This window comes from Heloderma suspectum, chromosome 4, assembly GCF_057233095.1.
Source record: "Heloderma suspectum isolate Gila_16-S chromosome 4, 16-S_ref, whole genome shotgun sequence".
Taxonomy (NCBI): Eukaryota; Metazoa; Chordata; class Lepidosauria; order Squamata; family Helodermatidae; genus Heloderma; species Heloderma suspectum.
Genome location: NC_139461.1, coordinates 232,962,141 through 232,988,637, shown reverse-complemented (window position 1 = coordinate 232,988,637; position 26,497 = coordinate 232,962,141). Strand labels below are relative to the sequence as shown.

The following is a 26,497-nucleotide window of genomic DNA, read 5'->3' as shown; positions in this document are numbered from 1 at the left end:
TAACTCCGGACATTTAGTCCGAAGAGTTTTACTTCACCATAACATCAGTACTAAACCTCTGCTAAAACCCTTGAAAAATGCAGATGTAGGGCTTCTCTGTCTTTGTCTGACAAGTGAGTCCAATCTGAGAGATGACCGAATGCAAAAGAGGGCAAGGTGCACATCAGCAATGCACAGCTGCTAAAATGCAACCCTTGGTTGGGAAGCTTGGAATAGAGGAGCGATTCTTTTGAGTGTTCATTCAGCTGGAGCCCCAGCCTCCCTCAACCATGTGTTCTTCAGATGTGGTGGGCCGCAAGTCCCATCATCCTCAGCCATGGCAAATGAGTGTGGTGGCTGGGGTGATGGGAGTTGTAGTCAAACAAATCTGGAGAGCACCTGTCTGGGCAAGGATGATGTACATTGACTTTCTTGTTGTGAACTTTGCAAGAAACACCCTGTAAGGTTGTCTGATGTTACTCTCATGGGGGCTGAGACTGACAGAGAACAATTTCCCTAATACTACCAATGCACTCATAGCTGAAGCGTGATTTGAACCAGGGGCTTCCCAATTCACAAGTCAATCTTAAGCCCATAGCCTCCACCAGCAATACAAAGACGGAGGGAGCAATCCTATCTGGATTGACAATCGCCTCCAATCCTGTGGGTGACCGCCTATCCAGTGCAGGGTGGAAGCAGGGGTGAGGAGTGGATCTCTTCCGCACTCCCACCGCCCTGCTTTCATAGCTAGACAGCTGATTTCAGCTGTCTAACCACGGGACCTTGGAGTGTGGGGAGAGGTGGCCGGATGACACATAGGAAGTGTCGTACTGGCACTTCTGACCTCCCCGCCCCGCCCTCAGGAACTCCCCATTTTCCCCATTCCGAGCTGCTCTTCCGAGTGCAGAGCATGGGGACGATCCACACTACCTATGAGGTGGCATGGGAGGGGGTGGAGGTCAGTTCCCAGGAACTGACCGATCCTATGGCCGTCTAGCTGCTGACTAGAGGCCATAGGATTGCACCCTTAAAAGCCTTTGTTAGAGGGAGACATGCAAGTATTATACATGGGAAATGGAAGACAAATGTGGAATAGAGCATCATCTCCTCCTCTTCCCCCTCCCCCATCCTCTTCCTCCTCAGTTGATGCTTTAGCACTAAGTCTTAACTGGAGCTCCCCTAAAAAAAGTAGGAGTCACAAGGTCCTTAGCTGGTGCTAACTGTCTTGGAGTCTTTGTGTCTGTGCCAGTGCTTAGCTTTGAATCACATGAAGATAAGTGCACCTCTGAATTTAAGCAGAGTATATTGCCTTCACCTCCAAATACCTATAGCTCACCCCCATACAATTGACGTAGCCTGCCTATATTCACAGACAGCATGGGTGCCAGACATAAGGTTTGATTACAGTGTGCATATACTGGATCTCAGAGTGACAAAAGTCCTGTAGAAATCTGTCTCCACCTTCAGGAAATTTATTACTTATGGATGATATAGGTCTCTAATGTGGTTTCATTGTGTATATTGGTGTGGGCAGAATAAATAGGGGAGAATCCTTCTCAATGCCTAATCTGCTGCCACTGGTCACTGAGCAAGGAAATCCAGCTTTGAATTACTATATGGGTTTTAAGGTTTCCAACAAAAGGTCATTCATTTAAACCTCACATAAATGCAGAGCTATCAGCTGCTTTCAGAAGAGTTATATTCACTCTCAGTTTCACTCATTTAAAGAAAAGGTTTCATATGGAAAAGAGAAGCCTGAAATGTGGTGTGTGGAGATAAGGCAGAAAAAGAACAATACAGCAAGCAGGCCAGGAGGGCAAGGGGAAGTTGGATTTTTATTAGGAGGGGTTGCTTGGATCATACATGTCTGATTCATAGACTAGATCCTGAGCCTGTCTTAATGGCTGCATATGAATTAAATGTTGTGTTCATACATACTGGCTGTTGGGTGCAAGGGGGTGGGTGGGTTCTGAGGCAAATATGTGTTCTGGTAAAAGTTGCCCCTTGCCTCACTTATTACACTCACTCAACTGGACACAAAGAATGCCCTGCCTTTTATACACAGTCATATTCCTTAGAGCGGCTGTATTGTTATCTAAATTCACTGTTCCAAAACAAACTTATTGTTTTAGTCTGTAGGAACAAATGCACTCCTGAAGCTCTGTCATTCATAGGAGGTGGAAAACCATGCGAAGAAGGAGAAGGAGAAGAACTCCCTTACTGTTCCAGAAGTGCTGAAACAAGATTCTTTAGAAAAGCCCATTGACTGCACTTTTCAAAACATACATAAACTCTGGCAATTTTGAATATTTTCAATCAAAGTTAATTCTCATTTTATCTCATTTAGTATATTTATATACCACCGCATAGCTGAAGGTTTCTGGGCAGTTCACAAAAATTTAAAAATAGAAGCAACCCCCTTTATTTACTGACAATTGAAACACATGTTTGAAATAAGGATTCAAAGCATCAGTTGTTGTTCAGTCGTTCCGTCATGTCCAACTCTTCGTGACCCCATGGACCATAGCACGCCAGGCCTTCCTGTCCTCCGCTCTCTCCCAGAGTGTGCTCAAGTTCATATTCATTGCATCGGTGATGCTGTCTAGGCATCTCATCCTCTGCCATCCCTTTCTCCTTTTGCCTTCGAACTTTCCCAGCATCAGGGTCTTTTCCAGGGAGTTTTCTCTTCGCATTAGGTGGCCAAAATATTGGAGCTTCAGCTTCAGTATCTGTCCTTCCAATGAGCACTCAGGGTTGATTTCCTTTAGGATGGACTGATTTGACCTCCTTGCAGCGCAGGGGACTCGTAACAGTCTTCTCCAGCACTACAGTTTGAAAGCATCAATTCTTCGGTGCTCAGCCTTCCTTATAGTCCAGCTCTCACAGCCATACATACATTACTAGTGGGAAAACCATAGCTTTGATTAGACGGACCTTTGTCGGCAAGGTGATGTCTCTGCTTCTTACTAGGCTGTCTAGGTTTGCCATACCGTTCCTCCCAAGGAGCAAGCGTCTTTTAATTTCATGGCTACAGTCACCTGTGATCTTGGAGCCCAAGAAAGTAAAATCTGTCACTGCTTCCATTTCTTCCCCTTCTATATGCCAGGACGTGATGGGGCCAGATGCCATGATCTTCGTTTTTTTAATGTTGAGTTTCAAACCAGCTTTTGCACTCTCCACTTTCACCCTCAACAAGAGGCTCTTTAGATCATCTTCGCTTTCTGCCATTAGGGTGGTATCGTTTGCATATCTGAGGTTGTTGATAATTCTCCCGGCAATCTTAATTCCGACCTGTGATTCATCTAGGGATGTCAGAGAATTCCGCCACGGATCTCGGTGAGGCCGAATGCCAGTGCATTCGGCCCCCTGAACTCTGTGGCGGAATGGCCGGCCCCCCCGCCCCCCCCGGGACGAGACTTACCTGTGGCGGATCTTCCGGGCGGTGGTGGCTCTGGTGGCAGCTTTGGTGGTGGCGGCAGCGGCTGGTCTTCCGACTGGCTGTCGCCGCCGCCATTTCCAGGCTTGTGTAAAAAAAAAAAAAAGACGTGATAGGCTACGTAAAGATTTACGTAGCCTATCATGGCTGGGTTTTAAAAACACACACACGACGTGATAGGCTACGTAAATCTTTATGTAGCCTATCATGGTTGGGTGGGTTTAAAAAAAAACAAAAACTGCGTACGCAAATGGCGGCGGCTACGGCCGCCGCCAACTGCGTTCCTTCTTTTTGCTGTCTTAATCTACGTAAATATTTACATAGACTATGACGGCGAATATAAAGGGGAACGCAAATAGCGTAGTGGGCGCTATTTGCGTTCCCTTTTGATTCGCCATTTTGCCTACGTAAATATTTACGTAGATTAAGACGGCCAAAAAGAAGGGATGCAAATGGCGGCAGCTGTAGCCGCTGCCATTTGCGTACACGGTTTTTGTTTGGTTTTGGTTTTTTTTTTACCCAGAACCCTCCACGGCCGGAAATCCAGCTGCGGATGGCTCTGGCCTGGCTGGGCCTGGCTGGCTGCTCCGCGGAGCTGCTGCGGAGCACAGCCGGCTGTTCGAGGATTCCGGGGGGAGGAACGGAGAGCCTCCCCCCCGGCAAGGATTCCGGGGGGAGAGATGGAACGCTTCTCCCCCCACCATAAACATAATCCGTGAACAGGTAAGTCACTTTTGTACATCCCTAGATTCATCCAACCCAGCATTTCTCATGATGTACTCTGCATATAAATTAAATAAGCAGGGTGACAATATACAGCCTTGTCGTACTCCTTTCTCAATTTTGAACCAATTGGTTGTTCCATGTCCGGTTCTTACTGTTGCTTCTTGACCCTCATACAGGTTTCTCAGGAGACAGGTAAGGTGGTCTGGTACTCCCATCTCTTTAAGAATTTGCCACAGTTGGTTGTGATCCACACAATCAAAGGCTTTAGCATAGTCAATGAAGCAGAAATAGACGTTTTTCTGGAATTCTCTTGCTTTCTCCATGATGCAGTGAATGTTGGCGATTTGATCTCTAGTTCCTCTGCCTCTTCGAAACCCAGCTTGTACTTCTGGTAGTTCTCAGTTCACATACTGCTGAAGCCTAGCTTGTAGGATTTTGAGCATCACCTTGCTGGCATGCGAAATGAGCACAATTGGACGGTAGTTCGAACACTCTTTGGCATTGCCCTTCTTTGGAATTGGAATGTACACTGACCTTTTCCAGTCTTGTGGCTGCTGCTGAGTGTTCCAAATTTGTTGGCATATTGAGTGCAACACTTTAACAGCATCATCTTTTAGGATTCTAAATAGCTCAGCTGGAATACTGTCATCTCTGCTAGCTTTGCTGTTAGTAATGCTTCCTAAGGCCCACTTGACTTCACTCTCTAGGATGTCTGGCTCAAGGTCAGTGACCGCATTATCATGGCTTTCAGGGACATTCAGATCTTTCCTGTATAGTTCTTCTGGGTATTCTTTCCACCTCTTCTTAATCTCATCTGCTTCTGTTAGGTCCCTGCCTTCTTTGTCCTTTATCATGCCCATCTTTGCACAAAACGTTCCCTTGAGATCTCCGATTTTCTTGAAGAGATCTCTAGTCTTTCTCATTCTATTGTTTTCCTCGATTTCTTTGCATTGTTCATTTAAGAAGGCCTTCTTGTCTCTCCTTGGTATTCTCTGGAACTCCGCATTCAGTTGGATATAGCTTCCCTTTTCTCCCTTGCTTTTCGCTTCCCTTCTTTCCTCAGTTACTTGCAAAGCCTCATCAGACAGCCACTTGGCTTTCTTGCATTTCTTTTTCTTTGGGATGGATTTCGTTGCTGCCTCCTGAACAATGTTACGGACATCCATCCATAGTTCCTCAGGCACTCTGTCTATCAGGTCTAATCCCTTAAAGCTATTCCTCACCTCCACTGTATATTCATCAGGGATATGTGTTAGGTCATACCTGAATGGTTTAGTGGTTTTCCCTACGTTCTTCTATTTAAGCCGAAATTTTGCAAGAAGCAGCTCATGATCTGAGCCACAGTCAGCTCCAGGTCTTGTTTTGACTGACTGTATAGAGTTTATCCATCTTTGGCTGCAAAGGACATAACCAATCTGATTTCGATATTGACCTTCTGGTGATGTCCATGTGTAGAGTCGTCTCTTGTGCTGTTGGAAAAGAGTGTTTGCTATGATCAGCATGTTCTCTTGGCAAAACTCTATTAGCCTTTGTCCTGCTTCATTTTGTACACCAAGGCCATGCTTGCCTGTTATCCCGGTGATTTCTTGACTTCCTACTTTAGCATTCCAATCCCCTATGATGAAGAGGACATCTTTTGTTGGTGTTAGTTCTAGAAGGTGTTGTAGATCTTCATAGAACCGATCAACCTCATCTTCTTCGGCCTCAGCGGGTTGGGGCATTGACTTGAATTACTGTGTTGTTGAATGGTTTGCCTTGGATTCATACTGAGATCATTTCAAAGCATCAGACTGGCAACCTATCAACAATTCATATTGAGTTTCAGTGTATTGTGTGTAAGTTGTCTCCAGGAGGTAGCTCAGGGTTGCAATCCATGGTAGTCCTCCTTAGAGTAGAGGCATTGAAATGAATGGGGCTTAAATTGGACTCACATTGGATACAACACATTGGATACAACCCTCAGAGTGCTGCTAGACTGATCCCTGTACCTGCCGGCACTGCTTTTCATCAATACCAACTGCACCTGCTTAGAGAAGGTTGTGAGGTTTTCTTTTCTCAGATTTAGAGCTAGCAATAATCATTCATGCTGTTCAAAGTCAGAGTACTGTAGTGTGATGTATAATGGGGTACCCTTCTTGATGGCTGTTTGCACATTGTTCTTTCAGAAAAAATGCAACATCCTGCCCCCTGAGAGTCCTGGCAAGGATGGAGGAGATGAATCACAGGGGATGGGGAGGGGATGTTGGTGTGGGAAGGAACATCACAGTCACCCCAGAGACTGCCAGAGACAGGCTCCCCAAATCTGGGAAAAAGCTGCAGTTTGGAGTGTGCTGGCATCTGCTCTAGTCACCTCCCATGCTTCTTCTGATTTTTTTTTTAATGAACTGAGCAAAAAGTTCTGATGCCTTTTTATGAGAGGCATTCATTTAGTCGCCCATCGTACTGTTTCTATTCTGCATTTATTTAAAAAAATTCATCTCACCCTGTTCTCTCCCTGCACACAAAGTTTAACAATACATCTCTTCCAAACTTCATCCCTTTCTGTAGATCAGGGACATATTTTAAGTATATTAAAAAGCGGTATGAAGCCTGAATAATGAGGTGAAGTGGGCTGATTTGGAGGTGCCTTGTCATGATACGAAGTGGATCAGACCAGCACCAAGGCACCCTAAAGCGAAGCAGCTCCTCCATGAGGTGCCTCATCTGCCTTGGAGATTCGTTTATTTATTTCGTTTCGTTTCATTTCTATACCGCCCAATAGCCAAAGCTCTCTGGGCGGTTCACAAAAATTAAAACCAAACAGCACACAATAAAACAATACAAAATATATAAAACAGGAAAACCACAGTAAACAATATAACCAGAATGAAACCAGAATGAAACCTAGCAGCAGTGCAGGGCTCTTCTTATTCAGAGCTCTTCTTATGCCTTCTGAGCAGCCCAGACCTGCTGTCTCCAAAGTGTAACTTCTGAAAGATCATAGGGATGGGCAGGAGGGGGGGGGGAGGGGGGAAGGCAAGGCAAGAGGAGGAGGAGGGGGAGGAGGAGGAGGAGGGAATGTGCTTTGGCGAATGGGAACTCTAGGGCTGAACCTATGCCAGCAGTCTCCAATCAGAGACAGTGTGTGTGTGTGGGGGGGTATATATAGTTCCCAGAAAGGCTGCATTTGTTCATTGTGGGAGATGGTTGGTTGGGAGAAGGCTGTGTTTGTTTGGTTAGATCTGGGGTGCATGTGTGCACCCATAGCACCAGCTTCTTATATTCCTTTCTTCTCCATTCAAATCTGTCTTTTCTAGATTATTTAAAACAAACATTTACTAGTTAGCTTCTTCGTTCTGCCCCCACCCCCCCTTGTTCCATTGTTCATTGTGCAAGGTGGTCTGTTGGGACTCAGGAGAGGGCTGTGCTTGTTTTTTTAAGTTTGGCACTCACTGCAGCTTCTTATTCCTTCCTCCTAGTTATTCTCCATTCAACTCTTCTAGATTTTTAAAAACAAACATTTACTTCTCGGCTTGTTCCTTCGCTCCCCCACCCTTTTTCATTATTATTCAACCATTTAGTTTTTTCTTTCTTTCTAAATTCTAAAGTAAGGAAATATTACTATAGCAGCCTACCTGCGCCTTGCCTTATTGTTTGGCTCCCCCCCCCCGCTTCTGAAGTGAACTGTCTTTTCCAGCTTGATTCTCAAAAAACATAAATTAAAGGGTTCTTTCTATTCTTTGCTTGCTCTTGGCTCTTATCCCCCCTGTTTCCCTCCTGTATTTCTTGAACTTTATATGTTTTCATATATATATATATATATATATATATGCGCGCATGCGCGCACACATATGTGTGTGTGTGTGTGTGTGTAAAAGCCTTTTCTTTGCTTGTAGGTAGTTCTGTATTTGCTTTTCTTTTGCTCTTGTGTGTCTATGTCTCTCTCTGTGTGTGCTTGTGTTGTGGTCAAGCAAAGCAATATGTCCACATTGCAATACAGTGGGCAAAGCAGTACACACATATTATTTATATTAACTTATTATTCCAATAATACTCCACTGTGTGGCAAAACAAGCCAGTCCAATATGAGGCATCTTTGGGGTCTTGGCAGGGGCAGAGGTGGGCGAGGTGCCAAAGAGACCCTGAGGTTATTGACTGTGAATAAGTAGCACTTACTAGGGGAAAGGGGTTATTGGCACTTCAAAGAAACCTACAGGAGAGCTTAGGGATAGTGACTTCCTCACTGCTTCAACCCCTAACTTCATTATCCCTTTATGAACTTTGGTTTGAGTTTCTGAGAAAAGCACATTTTACCTGTGCCTTGCACAAAACCTAGTGGGCCAAACTGTCTGAGATTTGGCAGGTGGGATGCCCTCCAGAGGGTGGGGGGCTGAGAAGGGCCCAGATTTCATGTATGTATCATAAAAACTGAAAAAGTTATGGCTGTTGGTGTTTTCCCATGAAATGGGGAAATGCCCCAAATGAGTGATTTGGATGTCTGAATCTTGCTTCAGATCTGGATCCGAGTCAAAGAGGAGGGGGTCCGAATTGGTCCATAGCAGAATGGGACCACTTCAGAAGATCTGAAGTGGCATCCAAAGCGGAGCAGGGGGTCTGCGCACAGCCCTAATTTTAAGTGCATTCATATTCCCCTGCACCAAAAAGTGACTTTTCCAAGGAAATAATGTCTCTTTGATTCCTTCTGAATTATCAGGCTGAATAAACTGAGTACATATTTATTCACCTTGAAAATTCAAAGGAGCCACTTTTCTTCATTTATTGGGACAGACGTTCACTGTCAAAGGCAGAACAATATATGCTAACCAATAAATTGTATACATACAATTTAGATTCTCTTGAAACAGGGGTGAGCAACTTGTAGCCCTCCAGATGTTGCTGGACTGCAGCTATCATCATCTGTCACCACCACTGGCTATGCTGGACAGGGCTGATGGAAGTTGCAGTCTGAAAACATCTGGAAGGCCACAAGTTGCCCACTCCTGTGTTGGAACTTTACTGTACACTTAAAGAGACCCCCCCCCCATTTAACATTTAAGTTAATGCACATATATGTATATTTCGGGCTGACTATCTGACTTGCTTACAATTACTTAGAAAGCAAGCGGATCCTATAAGTCTAACTATACATGCCATAGATATGTCATGTCTAAAACAAACAACCCAACAGGCTGTAGCACTCCGGAATTGGGTGCTTGCTTTATCCACACAACCCAGAAACTGTATTAGGCACAGCACTCATGTGACAAGAGGGTTGTTTGTGGGGCTGGGGGTGGGATCTGCCCCCTTTCCCCTTTGTGATGGCGCCTTTGCTACACTTTTAGAAAGCTACTCTTAGGAAGGGGACAGCAGGAAGGGACCATAGCTCACTGGCAGTACACATGCTTGGCATGGGGAAGGTCCCAGCATCTCCACTTAAAAGGGGTTCAGGTAACAGAAACACTCCCCCCCCCCACCTCCCAATATCCTGGAGAGCTGCTGCCAATCAGAGGAGACAATATTGGGCTAGGTGGACCAATGGTCTGACTTAGATAAGGCAGCTCCCTTTGCTCATATGGGCATGATTTGGCTAAAACTGGGGTGAGTCAAGGGCTGGACCTTGCAGGTTTTGTTAAGGGTTCCCTTATAATTTAAGCACAGATTAGGTGATTAGGGAAAGGTTGTATGTCTGACAAGGGTATACACATGGTGACCACGTGAAAATAATGCAGATAAAGAAGAGAGTTGTTTCCTACTTGCCCTTCCCTTTCTGACAGATCCCAGAAGTCATTTCATGCAAACTCATTCAAATGCAGACTCCTCTTGGAAAGGGAAAAAATGATGACTCACCTGGTGTTAACAACATGGGCCTTAATGGGAGGAGGGCACCTGGGCACAGGCCCTGGATCTTCTAAGCAGTCCCAGTTGCCATCATCTGCTTTAATACAAATCTGCTTCTTCCCTCTGGGCTCAGTAGCCTTGCAGTTACTAGGGCTGTGCACAGACACCCCCCACCCCTTGCTGATTTACTTCAGATGCTGGTTCTGACCTTCGGAGTCAGCCCCGCTTCACTTTGAATTGATTTGGACCCAGCCCAGTTTGCTTCTGAAGCGAGATTCAGATATCCAAATTATTCTGATTTTATGTTTTCCCATGGACTTGCATTGGAAAACAGAAATGACCATATTTTTTCAGTTTTTATGAAAAATACATGGCGGCCCCCATGGAGCTGATTCCACCCGCCAAATTTCAGACAGTTTGGCCCAGTAGTTTTTGTGCTAGGTGCAGGTAAAATTTGCTTTTTAAAATGAAAACTCTCAAAGCAAAGAGTTATAACTTTTCACTGCTTCCACAGAAGTGCATGAAATCTGGGCAACTGGCAGCCCCAGTGCAGATGACTAAACCTGCCAAACTTCAGACAGTTTGACCCAGTGTTTTTTGTGCTAAACACTGGTAAAATGTGCTGTTCTCAGAAACTCAAACCAAAGGTAATAAAATGATAATCAGAGAAGTTAGGTGTTTAAGAGGTGATTAGGAGGAGGTCACTATGACTATCCCTAATCTCTGGTGTAGGTTTTCTGAAGTGGAAAATAACCCCTCTCCCCTAGTATTTTCCTATACAGCTTCACACTGGATGACCTCAGGCTCTCTTTGGCTGAATGGAATGCACATGACCTGGGAAAACAGATCTGCCCTAGAGGGATGTATGACAGTGACTTACCTTTAATGAAATTTGATTCAAGGTGGGGGGGAGGTGCTCCTTCCCTCCCCCCGAAATTCTGGCCGGGGGGGGAGGCGCTCCGTTCCTCCCCCCTGAAATTCTGGCGGGGGGGAGGCACTCCGTCCCTCCCCCCCCGAATCCTGGCCGGCCGGGTGTGCAAATGGCGGTGGCTGTAGCTGCCGCCGCCGTAGCCGCCGCCGTTTGCGTCCCTGCAGTCAGCCGTGATAGGCTACGTAAATGTTTACGTAACCTATCACGGCTGACTTAAAAGAAAAAAAAACACGCGTATGCAAATGGCGGCGCCCATGGGTGCCGCCATTTGCGTTCCTTATTTTGACACATCTTAGTCTACGTAAACATTTACGTAGACTACGGCGAAAATAAGGGGAACGCAAATAGCGTAGCGTCTACGTATGTAAATGTTTACATAGACTAAATGTTTACATAGACTAAGACGTGTCAAAATAAGGAACGCAAATGGCGGCGCCCATGGGCGCCGCCATTTGCATACGCGCATTTTTTTTTTTCTCTTTTAAATCAGCCGTGATAGGCTACATAAACATTTACGTAGCCTATCACGGTATTTTTTAAAAATCTAGCCATGACAGGCTACGTAAATCTTTACGTAGCCTATCACTTTTTTTGGTTTTTGGGTTTTTTTTACTGGAAACGGCAGCGGCAGCAGGTTGGAAGACCGGCTGCCGCTGCCGCCGCACCGCCGCCACACTGCCACCGAACCGCCGCCGGAGCCTCCGCTGCCGGGAAGATTCACCCAAGGTAAGTCCCGTCCCGGGGGGGGGGGCAGACCATTTCACCACCGATTTTGGGGGGCTGAATGCGCTGGCATTCAGCCTCCCCGAGATTTGTGGCAAAATTCTCTGACATCCCTACCCTAGACCCCCGATCCAGATGAGGGGCAAGCCAGCCTGGCTACCGGTGCTGCTGGTCCCACCAGCACTTCACCCACCTCTGCCACCACCAAGACCCCTTAGATGCCTCACATTGGGCTTGCTTTGCACCACAGTATACAAACAAATGTAGTGCTTTGCCCACAATATATTATATAAAATGTATAATAAATGTGTAGTGCTTTGCCCACAAACACAACACATACACACACAGAAGTGCAAAAGAAAAGGAGATGCAGAAGAAGAAGAAAAACTACCTGCAAGCCGGGGGTGGGGAAGGGAGTGCACTAGCCCAACAGAAGAGAGAAGGGTTTTGGGGGCTACAGATAGACAGATAAGAGCTGAAATGGGAAGGGAAGGAATACAGGAACTGAGAAGGGGCGGGGAGTCAAACAACAAGGCAAGGAAAGTACTTTTAACGCTGGGGGGGATTCTAATAAAGATTAGAATCTTCATTTAGATTCTAAATAAAGAATCTAGAAAAGAAAGAAAGGGAAGCTAATAGGAATAGTTGAACTGAGAAGGGCTGGGTGGGAAGGAAGAAGAATGACAAGCAAAGCTGCAGTAGAACACACACACCACACAGATCCAGCTAGCCAACTCTCTCTCTAGCCAACTGTCTCTCACTGAAACAAAAGCAGACGGATCTCCTGTTTTATACAGTATCCCACCCAGCCCCACTCCACCCTCCACCACTATCACTGTTTGGAGACTGCTGGTTAAGTTCAGCCCTAATCCGGCAATCAGAGTTACCATTTGCCAAGGCTCACCATTTTGTCCTCTCTGCTCCTCCTCCTCTCCCCTCCCCCCCGTCCTCCTCCTCAACCCCTCCCTGATCTTTTGCAAGTTGATAAAAAAACTAAGATCATGGCATCTGGCCCCATCACTTCCTGGCATATAGAAGGGGAAGAAATGGAAGCAGTGACAGATTTTATTTTCTTGGGCTCCAAGATCACCGCAGACGGTGACCATAGCCATGAAATTAAAAGACGCTTGCTCCTTGGGAGGAAAGCTATGGCAAACCTAGACAGCATAGTAAGAAGCAGAGACACCACCTTGCCGACAAAGGTCTGTCTAATCAAAGCTATGGTTTTCCCAGTAGCAATGTATGGCTGTGAGAGCTGGACTATAAGGAAGGCTGAGCGCCGAAGAATTGATGCCTTCGAACTGTGGTGCTGGAGAAGACTCTTACGAGTCCCCTGGACTGCAAGGAGGTCAAATCAGTCCATCCTGAAGGAAATCAACCCTGACTGCTCATTGGAAGGACAGATACTGAAGCTGAAGCTCAAATATTTTGGCCACCTAATGCGAAGAGAAAACTCCCTGGAAAAGACCCTGATGCTGGGCAAGTTCGAAGGCAAAAGGAGAAGGGGACGGCCGAGGATGAGATGGCTAGATAACATCACTGATGCAATGAATATCAATTTGAGCACACTCCAGGAGAGAGCGGAGGACAGGAAGGCCTGGCGTGCTATGGTCCATGGGGTCACGAAGAGTCGGACATGACTTAACGACTGAACAACAACAACATTTTAGAGACAGGCTGTCTGGGCTTCAGTATGGCTTCAGAATAGCTCTGAATCTCTGAGGTGCACCGGGGTGTTGCAGGGGCCACCTACTTTGCTTCAGACTGCCTCGGGGCTATTCTGTCCTACTTTGGAGCTCAACAAAGCACAGCTGAAGAACTCCGATTCTCTTTGTGATTTGGATTCAGCTCCGAACAGTGCACAGCCCTAGTACTTACTATGGAGGCCTTAGGACTTGGTCCCTTAGAAGACCAATAGGAAGTGTAGCTGAATGCACCCGCCTTTTAAACTAGAGGGTGTTAATCTGGTACTAAAAGGGGTTAACAAAGAGTAAAGATGGCTGATTTAATCTGGGAGAGGCCTACAAGAAGAGCCCCTAGAAGACCCCAGACTTGTAACCAGCTTTATATTCCAGACCCTTGACCCCTGGGCGAGAAGACCGGGAAGTCTGATTCTATAAGAAATGATGTTATTTCACTAACTGAGACTCTAACTGAGATTTTGAAGTTTGAAGAAGGGTGGGGGGGGGATGCAGCTGTCTTTACAAGCGGCTTCACAGAGCTTGCTCAAGGCCACGACGTGCTGGCAGAGATTTTAAGTGAGATGAATAGCAGAAGTGAGCATGCTCAGATGCCTACTGAGAGGAGGGAAAGTACTGTTTTGACTTCTCATGGGTACACCTGCTGATAAGAGAATATCCTTACTTGATGCTAGTTGGGTGGGGAAGTGTAGCCCTGAGCATGAGCAACAACTAGGAGCAGGTGTTTGGGCAGATATGACCAAAAATGGCTAAAGATGACCAAGAGCTCAAAGACCAAAGAGAAATGCGTCAATCAAGATAGCATACCCAGATGGTAGACTTTGGGTCATATGTTGGGATATTTCAAAGTAGCCCGTTTGTAATGGTGCCTGGCACAGACACATGAAATTATGGGAGATAGATGGGACACCTTGTTTCTGATTGGTGAGCAAATGCTCTAACCATGTGCACCCCATTTTCTATTGGAAGCTGATTGTCTCATTGCTCCCTGGGCCCCACCTTTGACCAGAGCAGGGGTATAAAAGCCCAGGGAATGGGAGCTCCGGGGTGGTGCTTTTTGTTCCTGCTGCTCCACTTCCCTCTTTCTGCCATGCCACCAGACCCATGGACTTAAGTAACTATGGACTTCTTTAGACTCTTAGACTTTGGGACTTAGAATGATTTCTGAGAGTGGAACTTAGAGTGATTTCTGAGTTTGGGACGTGGAATGTTTTCTAAACTCAGGATTTGAAGGTTATATCTGAGGAGGGGATTTGGAATCCCATCTTCAGAGGTGACAACTGGAATTATTCCCAAGTCTTGAGTTTTCTGTTCACTCCAACTCCTTCCTCTATTCTACCTATGCCTAGAGGAACTTCGTAATGCTTCAGCGTAAGTTTTTGTATTCAAGTAAGAAGCAGGAGGTAATGGGAGGGTTAACACATAGGTTGAATTGTTTTTGTTTAGCTTTGAACTGCAAGTAGTTAACAGGAGTAAGTTGGAAAGAGGAATCATAACAATGTTAGAAGCTCAAGCCGTTATCTTATTGGCCAAGTTCATAGTACCAGCTTTGGCAATTGCAATTCTTTTGATTTATCTTCTGTTTTTGTTGCGTTCTCTTTCCCTGTAAGTGGAAATTTTCCAACGCTCATATAACCACCATGCCATTTTCTTTGTTTTGTATTTTTCCCTGAATTTTTTTTCAATAAAGCCATAAATATGGTTTCACCATATCTTGTCTGTAGTGATATTCTGTGGTGATGTTTACCATTGGGATTAGCTTGGTTACCCACTGGGGTGCTTTGGACCCATTTGGTGCAGGTTCTGAGGTTAAACGGGACCGGATTTACAGAGGGGAGACTGCCACCTTTCCTTCCACTCATTGTTTTTTCTCTCTCCCTCTAGTTTTCTGCTAATATGCCAGGTGCTTGCTTGCAATGACTTTTTGAAGATGGAAGGAGAAGGGCAGGAAGAGCTCCATGAGAAATACTGGTATTTCACACTGCATCTGAGTTTACTGCCCCAATCTGGAACCTTTGACTTTGACAGAAATTTAGTAGCTCCAGCTCCAGCACAGCAAAAGATGCAGTCAGCCTCCACAAATGGCTTTCTCCCCTTTCACTTTAACTTCTTCTAAATAGCTGCAGCCCTCAAGATTATTTCAGATGGAGAGTTAGGACTATGTGACAACATGATCAGTGAAGTGCTGGGGCTTTTAAATAGGTTTTATAGTTTTAAAAAAGCAAGAAAAAGCCCTCAACTACCTCCCTTCATATAGTTAATTTGTGCAATCCTTACAAACTCTCCACAGCCTCCTAAATTCCTCTGAAGTGCTACCTCTCTGAAAGGAGACATTTGCTTGGGGAATTCTGCCCCCCCCCACTCCATTTCCAATCACCATTCTTCTTCTCTTCTTCTTCTCTTCCCTATTCTGTTCTTTCTATCTCTTTATTCCACCCAGATCATATCTTGGGGAATTCTCAAAGAGAATTCTCTTTGGTAGGCAAGAGAAGTTCTGAACTGTATTTGACTTTATACAAACAGACAAGAGGGTTGGGTTTATTTCCTTCTCCTATCCAGGTCTGTGAGAAAAATGGGTTCACATAGCCGCAGATGAACAAATCTGGGGTTCTTTTGTTTGTCAGTTGTCATTAACCAGCAATAGGAAGGGCTGTAGCTCAGTGGTGGAGCACATGCTTGGCATGCAGAAGATCCCAGGTTCAATCCCTGTTATCTCCAGGTATAGCTAGGAAAGAGTCCTGCCTGAAACCCTGGAGAGATGCTGCCAGACAGTGTCAACAATACTGGGCTAGATGGGCCAACATTCTGACTTGGTATAAGGCAGCTTCCTATGTTCCTATGAACAGAAAGCTTTAATAAAAATAGGAAGGGGGTGGTGGAGGTGGAGGGGAGATAAATGCTGCTCACTCATACAATCCTGTGTATGCCTACTTAGAAGTAAGCCCCATTATGTTTGATGAGGCTTGCCCCCAGGAAAGCATGTATTGGATTCCAGGACAAGTTACTTTTGCAGGGAGGTTTGCAGCCATCTTTACTCAGAAATAAGACCTGAATTGTGAGCATGGTACTTCAGGCTTAATACACTGCACACCCAATTCCAATCTAATGAATTGACTACCCTTTGAGCCCACTCCTATGAATGTTTTGTCATTTGTGTGTTTTTCATTTTGTATGAACTCTTACTTCAGTGGTGAGGGAAAGGCACTTCGTACATGCTCAGAGTTTCTCCATAACTTAGCCCTAGTTTTGGGGAGGAAGATACAGTGAGAGTTTGTGCATAACAAAGAGGAGGTAGAGGAGACATCTATTTTTATGAAGGTATCTGTTTTTATGAGGAGTTGCTGGAAGATGGTAGAACAAGGAGGGATTGTTGTATGGAGGGGAATTGGTAGGGGGTGAATGAAAAGCATTCTGCATATGCTTAGAGGCACTCTCTATTTAAGAACATAAGAAGAGCCGTGCTGCATCAGACCAAGATCCTTCTAGTCCAGCATTCTGTTCACACAGTAGCCAACCAGCTGCCCATGGGAAATGTACAAACAGGAAATGAGTGCAAAAACAACCTCCCATCCATGTTCCCCTGCTGCTAACATTGGTGAAATGTAAATAGATTCTAGTAATTCTAAATTTGCATACGTGTGTGTGTGTGTGTATATATATATGCATGCATACAATAATTATATATTTATATACGTGTGTGTGTGTATGTGTGTGCATGCACGCGCATGTGTGTATTTCACACTCCTAATTATTTATATAACTAGGGATGTGCATTCAATTTGAACCAAGTCTGAAGCCCAAGCAGAATTGGGCAGTCTTTATATCTCAAAACAACACATTTTGCTTCAGTTTCACTAAGAGCTACAAGAGAAGTGAGTGAGTGAGTGTGGTTCAATGAGTCACAGGTCTGTCTTCTAATCCTAGGACACATTTTTACCATGGTCTCCCATCACTGTGTTTTAGCTGAGGGCAAGGATGGGGCCATGAGATGGCTATTCTTCCAATACCAGGACACTTGACTATGAAACAGCCTTAAACTGATTTCAAGCATCATAGTTCCTTAGCCCCTGATCCTATTCTTCTGAAACTTTGCAGGTTTCTTTTCTGGGGGACACCTCTAATGACCTGTGTATTTTCATACAAATTTACCCGAAAACTATGGAGGGTGAAGGGAAGGGAAATCAAATCACTTCATCTCCCAAACTGGAAAACTTCCTTCCATATGAACTGCTGCACCTATCGTTCTGAAACGTTGCTGGCTTCTTACTTAGGGAACCCCTAGGCTGTCTGTAATTTTCATAACAATGATTTACAAAAAATGTAGGGGGATTAGTATGTTCCCTTTTGGAGACCCTCAAACTGTCAAGGCTACATTTGCACAACCCCCCCTGGAGCGATCTTTCTGCAATTTAGCAGACATGATCTCCTCTGATGGGGCAATGAATCCTGAAATTTTCATCCATTCTTCCAAGGAATAAGAAAGTTATTGGCAGTTCCCTTTAAAAGAAAATCAAAATATAAAGGCACATGGCACAAAAAACCTTGCACCTATTTTTCCGACATTGGGCAGGTGTAATTCCCTCCTAAGGGGCACCTACACCTGGAACTATCATCCAATTCTGACCAAGAGAAAAAAGTTACAGTGCTTTTAAAAAATTTCCCATGGTAGTCCACAGGAAGCATAAAGACTCAGTTTTCCAAACTTTGACTTGGGTTTGGTGCTGAGCTGAAGTGGACTGACTCCAAATTGGCCAGAGCACAAGTGAGATGTTTTCCAAGCCACTGAACCAGGGTCTGAGTTGAAAGAGGGGCGGGTCAGTGCACACTTCTTATATATGTATATATCTGTCATATATGTACACACACATACATACATACATATATATATATGGATGTGCACTGACACCCCACTGCTTTGACTCGGATGTGTAGCACATGCAGATTTCTGTTATGGGTCTGTGCCCTGGATCTTTTAAGACCACAGCAATGCCCCTGGTTAACAAACATAATCTCAGCCTCTGTCCTTGGAGATTTGCATAAGTTGGAGTGTATAAATAAGGGTAATACATGTGTGGCCTGCTAAAAAGATGTAAGCTGGAGCTTTTGCTCCGCTGTAGCAGACCTGAGGTGCCCCTGAAACTCATTTCCATTTCCCATTAGCATGAGGTGAAAACATATACATATCTTTTCTTCTGATCATAAATAAAAGATCACGTTCCAAAAGCTACTCTTTAGCAGAGCTATTATTTCTGACAAGATGAAGGATGCTATCTGTGAGATGTGTGAAATGAATCAGGTTTAGAGAATAGTTTGTCATCTCCTAGAACTCAGGGAGAATCAGAAAAGATCTAGGAAAGGTTGAATCTAGCAGGAGGAAACGTATATAAACCTTTGAGTGGTCAACTGGAGATCAAATAATATTAGTGGGGACATTTGCTGGTATAGATCACACCTAATAATACCGAAGTATGCCATTAAAATTATGCACGTGTTCAAGCCTTTGGCCAGAGTTACATTAAATTAATGATGATGATGATAAATAAAAATGCTGGTATAGCATAGTTTTAAGGAAAGAGCCCAAAGAGGTTTGAGATCTTCCCATTTAATTGGAAGGGCAAGTGTTTACATATCAGAAGGGACTTGATCAAGGTCACACAATGTCAGCAGATCTCCTTGGGCTCCTGTGGGGTAAGGTTCCCTTGCATTGTCCACACTGATGCTTAGATCCTTTGCTGAACTGGAGCCTTACACTCTGAACCTTGCTGCTTATCTGTGTTTGAACAGTGAATATATAATATCCATCTGAAAGTACTTCTTAAAATCAATTCAGTGTACACGCGCATATATGCACACACAGGTTAATTAATCACAATGGGATGTGACATAGCTATAACACTATGGAACTTGAGCTGCAACCTATGCTCACCTACTTGGGAGTAAGCCCTACTAAACTCAATGGCACTTACATCTGACTAAACATCCATAGAATTCTGTGGTTTATCATCTCTATCAGATTGATATCTATCTAAGGATCCATACATATAACAGAAAACTTTTATTGTTTATATTACCAAATAAGCTAAACAAGGTTTAAAATTCCAAAATCCATGTCCAGGCAATATGTTTATTACAAGGGTGAAGAACCCCTTTCAGCCTGAGGGCTGAATTGCATTTTGGAGAAGCTGGGGGGGGGTATATGCCAGTGGTGGGCAGGGCAAAAGGGTAGGACCAAAAATACAACCCGCCCCCCACATACCTTAGCTAAAGCTCTTACTACCAGTATGTAAACCTTAGAAGAGGTATTTCAACATTTTGGAACGGGGTGGTGGTGGAACAGTATAAAAGCTGCGAAACCACCAAATGATTGGTGATTGGGGAAAAGGGGGGGAACCAGGGGAAGGGGGCATGGCTGTCTGGGGAACTATAGAGGGCCAGATTTGCCCCCCAGGCCTGAGGTTCTGCAGCCCAGCTTTACTAGGACCTACCAAAATGGACAAAATTGTGAGCCAGCTTTTGAGGTCTCCAAATCTCTTCATGAGGAAAGATGTTACAAAGGGGGGGGGGTGAGTGGGAGAGAAGAGGAGGAAAAAAAGGCTGACTTGATGTTGGAGCTGTGGAATGGAGGAATAGTCATAGATTGGAATGGATTATGGTCTACTAGGTGTTATACAGGTTTCAGGTTACACCTAGGACTGTTGGGACAAACAAACAATTCATGGCTGATTCTCCTATTTTTGAAAATATAAAATCCAGTTACTCAGATTTCTCTCCAACCTTAGGCAAAGCACACAGGTTCCTTGGTAGGCAGAAGTGAAGAAGCTTTGAAGAGAGACAGAAGGACCAAGCAAGCTTACCAAAAGGTCTTTTACACTATGTTACCTAAGGCTGCAATGCACACTTTGCTGGAGGTAAACCCCACTCAACATAGTGAGATATATTTCTGAGTAAACATGCTTAGGATTGCACTACATAGGAGATTTTTTGCCATTCAAAAAGGGAATGTTGGTTTTTTGGCTCCCCTCACTCCAGCACCTCTGGCTAATTATAAAAAACAGGACTCTCCTGGCATGAGTAATCATGTGAAGAGTGCAAGTTGACATCTAGGAATAACAAGAACCCCAAATGAAGATCATTGTCCTATATTCTGCAACAGATCTAAGAAATACAAAGCTCCTGTTCCAGGGTAACTGGTGTCTAAAATATTACATTGATAGATATTAAAATAATTGATGCTGTTATAATAGACCTCATCAGCTGTATATCAAGGTTTTAGAATCCAATTATTTAATCCTGCACTGACCAAAAATTGTATCTCAGCTGTATCGCTACAAATCATGAAGGATCCATCTTGCTTCTACAAATGTTGTTCCAGGAACTAATCTCCCTTGCTGTTGAAAGTGTGGACATTACTACAGTATCTGGTCTTCAACTTGGTGTCCTCCAGATGATTTAGACTTCAACAATGGTATGTCATACAATTCTGGGCTATGCAAGTGTTCTGTATATCACTTGCATAATCCAGAACTGTATGCCATACCATTGTAACTTCTAGGTTTCGTTTAGCTAGATCAGCCTTTCCCAACGTGGTGGATTCCAAATGTTTGGGATTACAGCTCCCAGCATTTCTGACCATTGGCAATGCTGGCTGGGGCTGATGGGAGTTGAAGTCTAAAACATCTGGAGGACACCAGGTTGAGGAAGGCTGAGCTAGATGGTAAAATGGGCCAGATTCAGTAAACTACTACTGAATCAGTAGTAGTAGGACCAAATATTACAGAGGAAGTAATTCAGATACATGGGGCTTGGGTAAATGGGATATGCTGATAGGTTGTGTGTTGGGGGGGCAGGTACATGGTAAGACACAGAATGAATGCAAATGTTGGGATGCCCAAAATTTGGATAATGGGGAGTTCTTTATTTCTAACCTAACATATTGTTTATGAACAGTTAGAAAATTATGGACCCTTATGGATTAGTCCCATCATTACTTTGCTTTCCTTCTGATAAGGTGGCATATATTAGATCCAAATCCCAATAGTACCAATGAAGAAACTTGAATCAATAACACCATGTTCTGAATTAGATTATTTTCTGGTATTTTCTCACATGACACCTGGAAAGTGCTTTTGAGTCCCTCTCATGCTATTGGTGCACTCATGTAAACTGGGATAGAAAACAAAAGAAATACTTTTTGAAACATAATAGTATAATGGTTTAAGATTGTAAATTCCTCAGGGGAGGGACCTGTCTGTTTTGTTTCATCACAGTGTTAAGTACTATGTGCATTGATGGCACTATAAAAATTAACAGCAACAACTAAATTCAATGGACATTTACAGCACAATCCTATACACATCTATGCAGAACTAAGTCCCACTGAGTTCATTTGGGCTTACTCCTGGGGAAGTGGGTACAGGATTGCTGCCTTAATCAATGTAGGAATTAGAGCTCTGGAAAGCATAGAAACCAGTTTAAGTATTTCTTGTGAAAATGGCCATAGCTATTAACAGTGCACATGGTGTACTAAAACCAGAAAACACTGTGTGCCTTTGACACTTACCTATCAAATCGTGGACAAGGTCCTTGATGAGATGCCCAACAATGGCATATGCCACGGCCACCACCACCAGTGCTGCCATGAGGAGGTAGAGCACGGCTTTGGGCAGAGGGATCGCATCCCGGGGAGTGGGTTTGTATTCCTTGTAAAGCTGGTCATTGTCTGAATACGAGTACTGGAAAAGGTGGTCCAGGCCAGTGGTAAAGTTACTGGAATTCATGGACTGACTGCTGGGCAAATAGCTGTCCTGGTCGGGATCCTGCAGAACACTCACCACAGAGCTGGTAGTGGCTTCCACTTGCTGCACCAAGCTGAGGGTCTTGTTGACGATGGGGAGGATCTGGGACAGGAACATGCTCCAGTCTTTAATGGCACTGATGTTGCAAATGATCATAATGGCAAAGAAGGGGGGGGGGAAGAACCTCACCAAAACTGGGAGATTTTTTAAAAATGCAGAATATCAATCAACATACTTTTTCTCTCTACAAACCATCTATATAGACAGCATCAATTTAAAATGAGAAGAGTCTGTCCGAGGGCAACTTGCCATTCACATTTTTACATGATTGTGTATGTGGATCCATCCGTGTCACATTATTCTTAAAGTGCAAAATGCTTAAGAGCCAAATTCTTAACAGAAGGAACAGCTCCTGGAAGAGAAGCAGGTGTCCTTTCCACTTGTCACCGATGATTTCCAGATTTGCCTTCCCGATGCTAAATGGGAAAAGATAAGAGGGAAAAGTTGGTTGCTGGCTGTAGTCATCTGGTAGCGAAGTAGGTTCCTTTCTTTCTCCAGTTTCTAAAGAAACATCTTGAAGAGAACGGGAACACAAACGCAAACCGAGCGGTTAGGTTTTATGTACAGTATGTATGTATGTATTTAAACTACTTATATACCGATTGATATATTAAGTTTTACATAAAAAGCTGGGCTTACCTTTGGGTTACTTACTATTTATTTACTTTTCTCATTGCGCTAGGTGCTGCACAAACCCCAGACCTTCCCCGAAGGCTAACCTGGTCACCGACATTCTACAAACTCAGTATCTGGACGCAAAACAGTCTCAGCTAAAACCTAAAAAGCGCACTTACTTTGGTCCTCATCGCCAGCAGCTGACATAGATCTCGCTTTTCGACGGAGATCCTTCCAGTGAGTTCTTGAAATCTGGGAATCTCCCCCTCGCCGCTCCCCGCCGCCGCCCCGCCACCTCCGTCCTTCATTCATAAGGACAACAGGATATGAAATGAGCAAACCTGCGGCGTGGTCGAAGAGAAAAACGGCTCTCCTTTCCGCACAGCCGATCTAGCTCGAGGTTTGCCCGGAGAGGGGTAGCAGAGACAGGAGAAGGAAGCCGCGCTCGGCGCTCCTCGTTCTCGCCGCCCTCGTCGACTCCCGGACCGCCTCAAGATCGATCCCCCAGCGAGCGTCCCTCTGCGGGCCGTTTCTCTCTCCCGTCGCCGGCTCCGGCCAGGCAGCATCCACCGGCGGAGGCGCTGGCCGTGGTGCTGAAACCTCTCCCTCGCCTCCCGACCTGAACCGAGCCGCCGAGGACGCTTCGATGATGTCAACCGATTTAAACCCCGCCGTTATACTTACATAGGGTGGGGGGTGGGTGTTTAAAAATCAGGCGGTGACATATGACCAGCTTCGCCCCCCTCCCTCTGCCTTTGCTGTTCCCTCCCCTTTCTTCTAATCCCTGCATAAACTCTTTCCACGCCAGGACACAGGACTATATATATGCAAATCAGGCTGGCTGGAAGTTGCACCTCACCTTGGCCCTCAGCCGGTGGTGAACACAGGCTCCTTTGGGCAGCACATCCGGAATGGCTCACCCTGACAGGTGTGAGTGGTTTATCTCCCCCTAACACAGCAAAGGCCATCTCCGTGTTGGAAGAAAAATTATCAGTTGGATTCCAGATCCTTTATCTATGGACAGAAAGCTTGGGGAAGAGGAAGTTGCAATAGAGGGGAAAGCCTGGTTGAACTCAGTAGTTCTTAGCCCAGGGATGGGCAATTTGTGACCCTTCAGATGTTTTGGCCTACAACTCCTATCGGCCCTAGCCAGCAGAGCCAGTGGTGAGGGCTGAGGGGAGTCGCAGGCCAAAACATTTGGAGGGCCACAAGTTTCCTATCTCTCAAGTCAACATGCATGAGAACTGGCTATAATTGATAATAGTAACTGATAATGCTGATATCTAAAGGAAATGTCCTCCCATATGTACCTGCCCAAACCCTTAGGTCATCTTCATAGGCCGTTCTCCAGGTTCCCATGCTGAGAGGGCAGTTACAAGAGAGAGGGCCTTCTCAGTTGTGGCACCTCATTCCATAATGCTCTCCCCAAGGAGGCTTGTCTGGCACCCACACTGACTGGTGGGGGGGGGGATTTCTCTTCTCCCAGGCCTTTTAGACATTTTAGCTTTTTAGATTTTTTTTATTGCACTTGTGTTTTAAACCTCTTTTTAACCTGCTTTACTGTGTGAGCTGCCATGAGAACTCTTTGTTATAGGCCAGCATACAAAATAAATAAACAAACAAATCCTTCACATGTATAGGGTTAAACACAATGTTGTGTGAGCTGACTGCAACTTGCAGAACAGGACTTCCATTTGCTCCCCCCCCCCCGTGTCTCACACACCTCCCAGATCTGCTCTTGAGGGTCCTACAACCCTCTGGAGCAGATATGGGGGGGTGCATGTGTGGCATCCCAGGGTGGAGGAGAAGCCACTGTTGGATACAACCTTTAGAGTTCTTCAGTGTGTTCAGAGCATTTGACAGCATTTTACCTAATTAATCCTTACAGTCACCCTGAGTGATTATTAGGTGAGTATTATTATTCCTTTATTGTAGTTAGGGGTGGGTGGGGATGCTGAAGTTGAGACACAGTAACTTGCCTACCTACTTAATGCTAAATGGCAGAACAAAATCTGAAGTGGGGACTTCCTGGTTTACAAGTCACATTCCTTGCTGCTACACTACATTACACCAGCTAGCATCTAAATCAGCATTCACTACACAGGATGGAAATCTATGAGCTTTTTGTTGTGTAATTGTCTTTGTTTTGGCCAAATGAATTCTGTGGTTGGAAGAATCATTTAAACCAAATCAATGGATAGTTTGCCTAGCACAGAGCAGGATAAATAAGTGGGACTAAAAGGCCAGCCTGTGTAACCCTCTACTAATCCACCAGTCTTCATAGACCAGCTTATACAAGAGAATTGACAGTGGATCTCAACAGTGATAGTGTTGCCAGTGCCACCACGCAGGCCTCAGTGGGAATCAGGAGGTTACCACTGAGAAGCCCTCTTCCTTGATATGAAGGAAGATATGAAAGCCCCTTCTGGGCAGTATCCAACAAAATCATTCTGCTAACACAAATTATATTGCACTAGTGTAAGGGACCTCTCGTGCAATGCCAATAGCATTAACTTACACAGTGGAATTCCATGGAAAACCCATTGCACAAACTAGCATTATTGCCACTGTGCTAGAGGTCCCCTATGGTATAATTCATGCACTGGGAAATGGTCAAGCACCTCCTGTCTTGACAACCTGGCTGGTGGGCTGCCATGATTCATGAACTAAAAGAATTTGCTTGAGTACCCCCATCCCCTAAATCCTTTTCTGTTCCAATTTCCAATGACCAGAGGGGGAAAATGCTGCCTAGAACCACTGCATTGTACAGCAGTTCCCCAAATTAAAAAAAAATGGCTGTGTTCAGTGCATTGGTATTCTGTAGTTCTTTGTCCCTGACATGTTTGAATGAAGGGTTTAATTATTTGATTTATGTCTGAAATAAATCTATCCTGCTTTTCAACCTAAAAGTGGGTCCCCAGACATTCTGTAATATGATATTTATTTATTTGTTTGTTTTATTTCATTTCTATACTGCCCAATAGCCGAAGCTCTCTGGGCAGTTCACAAAAGATGATATATATTATCAAATACAATATAATAAGACAATAGAGTGATAACTAACCTTGCACCCAGAAATAACAACAATGCAGCATCAACAGCATACAAAAATCCAACCATATTTTAAAAATAATAATCAAAGAGCAACTCCATAGAAAGCACACACAAATAAAACTTTCTTCATCACAGAGTGCATTTGCACAGCTGAGGCTAGTGCACCAACTGTGCCCATTTCTGGAGATGTCTGATCTGGCCATGCTTCAGTTACATCCTGTTTGGACTACTGTAATAGGCTCGACATGGGCTGCCTTTGAAAAGTATTTGGAAACTTCAGCTAGTCCAGAATGCTGTGGCCACACTGCCGACCAGGGCTAGTTACAGGGAGCATGTGACTCCCTCCCTTGTTACCACAGCTTAATTGGCTACTGGTCTGTTTACAGGTGGAATTCAAAGTTCTGGTTATGATGTATATGGCTTGGGACCAAATTATCTCAAAGATCACATTCTCCTATACAACCATGCCTTGGTTTTAAGTTCTTCTGGGGAGGCCCTTCTCTCAGTTCCAGCACCACTGAAGTCTTGTTTGGTGGTGACACAAGAGAGGGCCTTCTTGGTGGTTGCTCCCAGCCTCTTGAACTCCCTGCCATGGGAGGTTAGGTTGGTCCCCTCTCTGTTGTCCTTCCACCAGCAGGCAAAGAGGTTTTTATCCAGGCAG

General features: G+C 44.7%; 1 protein-coding gene across 1 annotated transcript in view; it reads right to left on the bottom strand.

Moving 5' to 3' along the window:
- The window catches only part of LOC146348224 (uncharacterized), a 54,409-nt gene extending 31,826 nt beyond the window's left edge, over nt 1-22,583 (bottom strand). Inside the window, exon 1 of the mRNA XM_084848281.1 lies at nt 21,873-22,583. Coding sequence (XP_084704407.1) covers nt 21,873-22,263 — 391 coding nt within the window. The 5' untranslated portion in view covers nt 22,264-22,583. The remainder of the gene's footprint in view (nt 1-21,872) is intronic.
- Between the last annotated feature and the right edge of the window lie 3,914 nt (nt 22,584-26,497).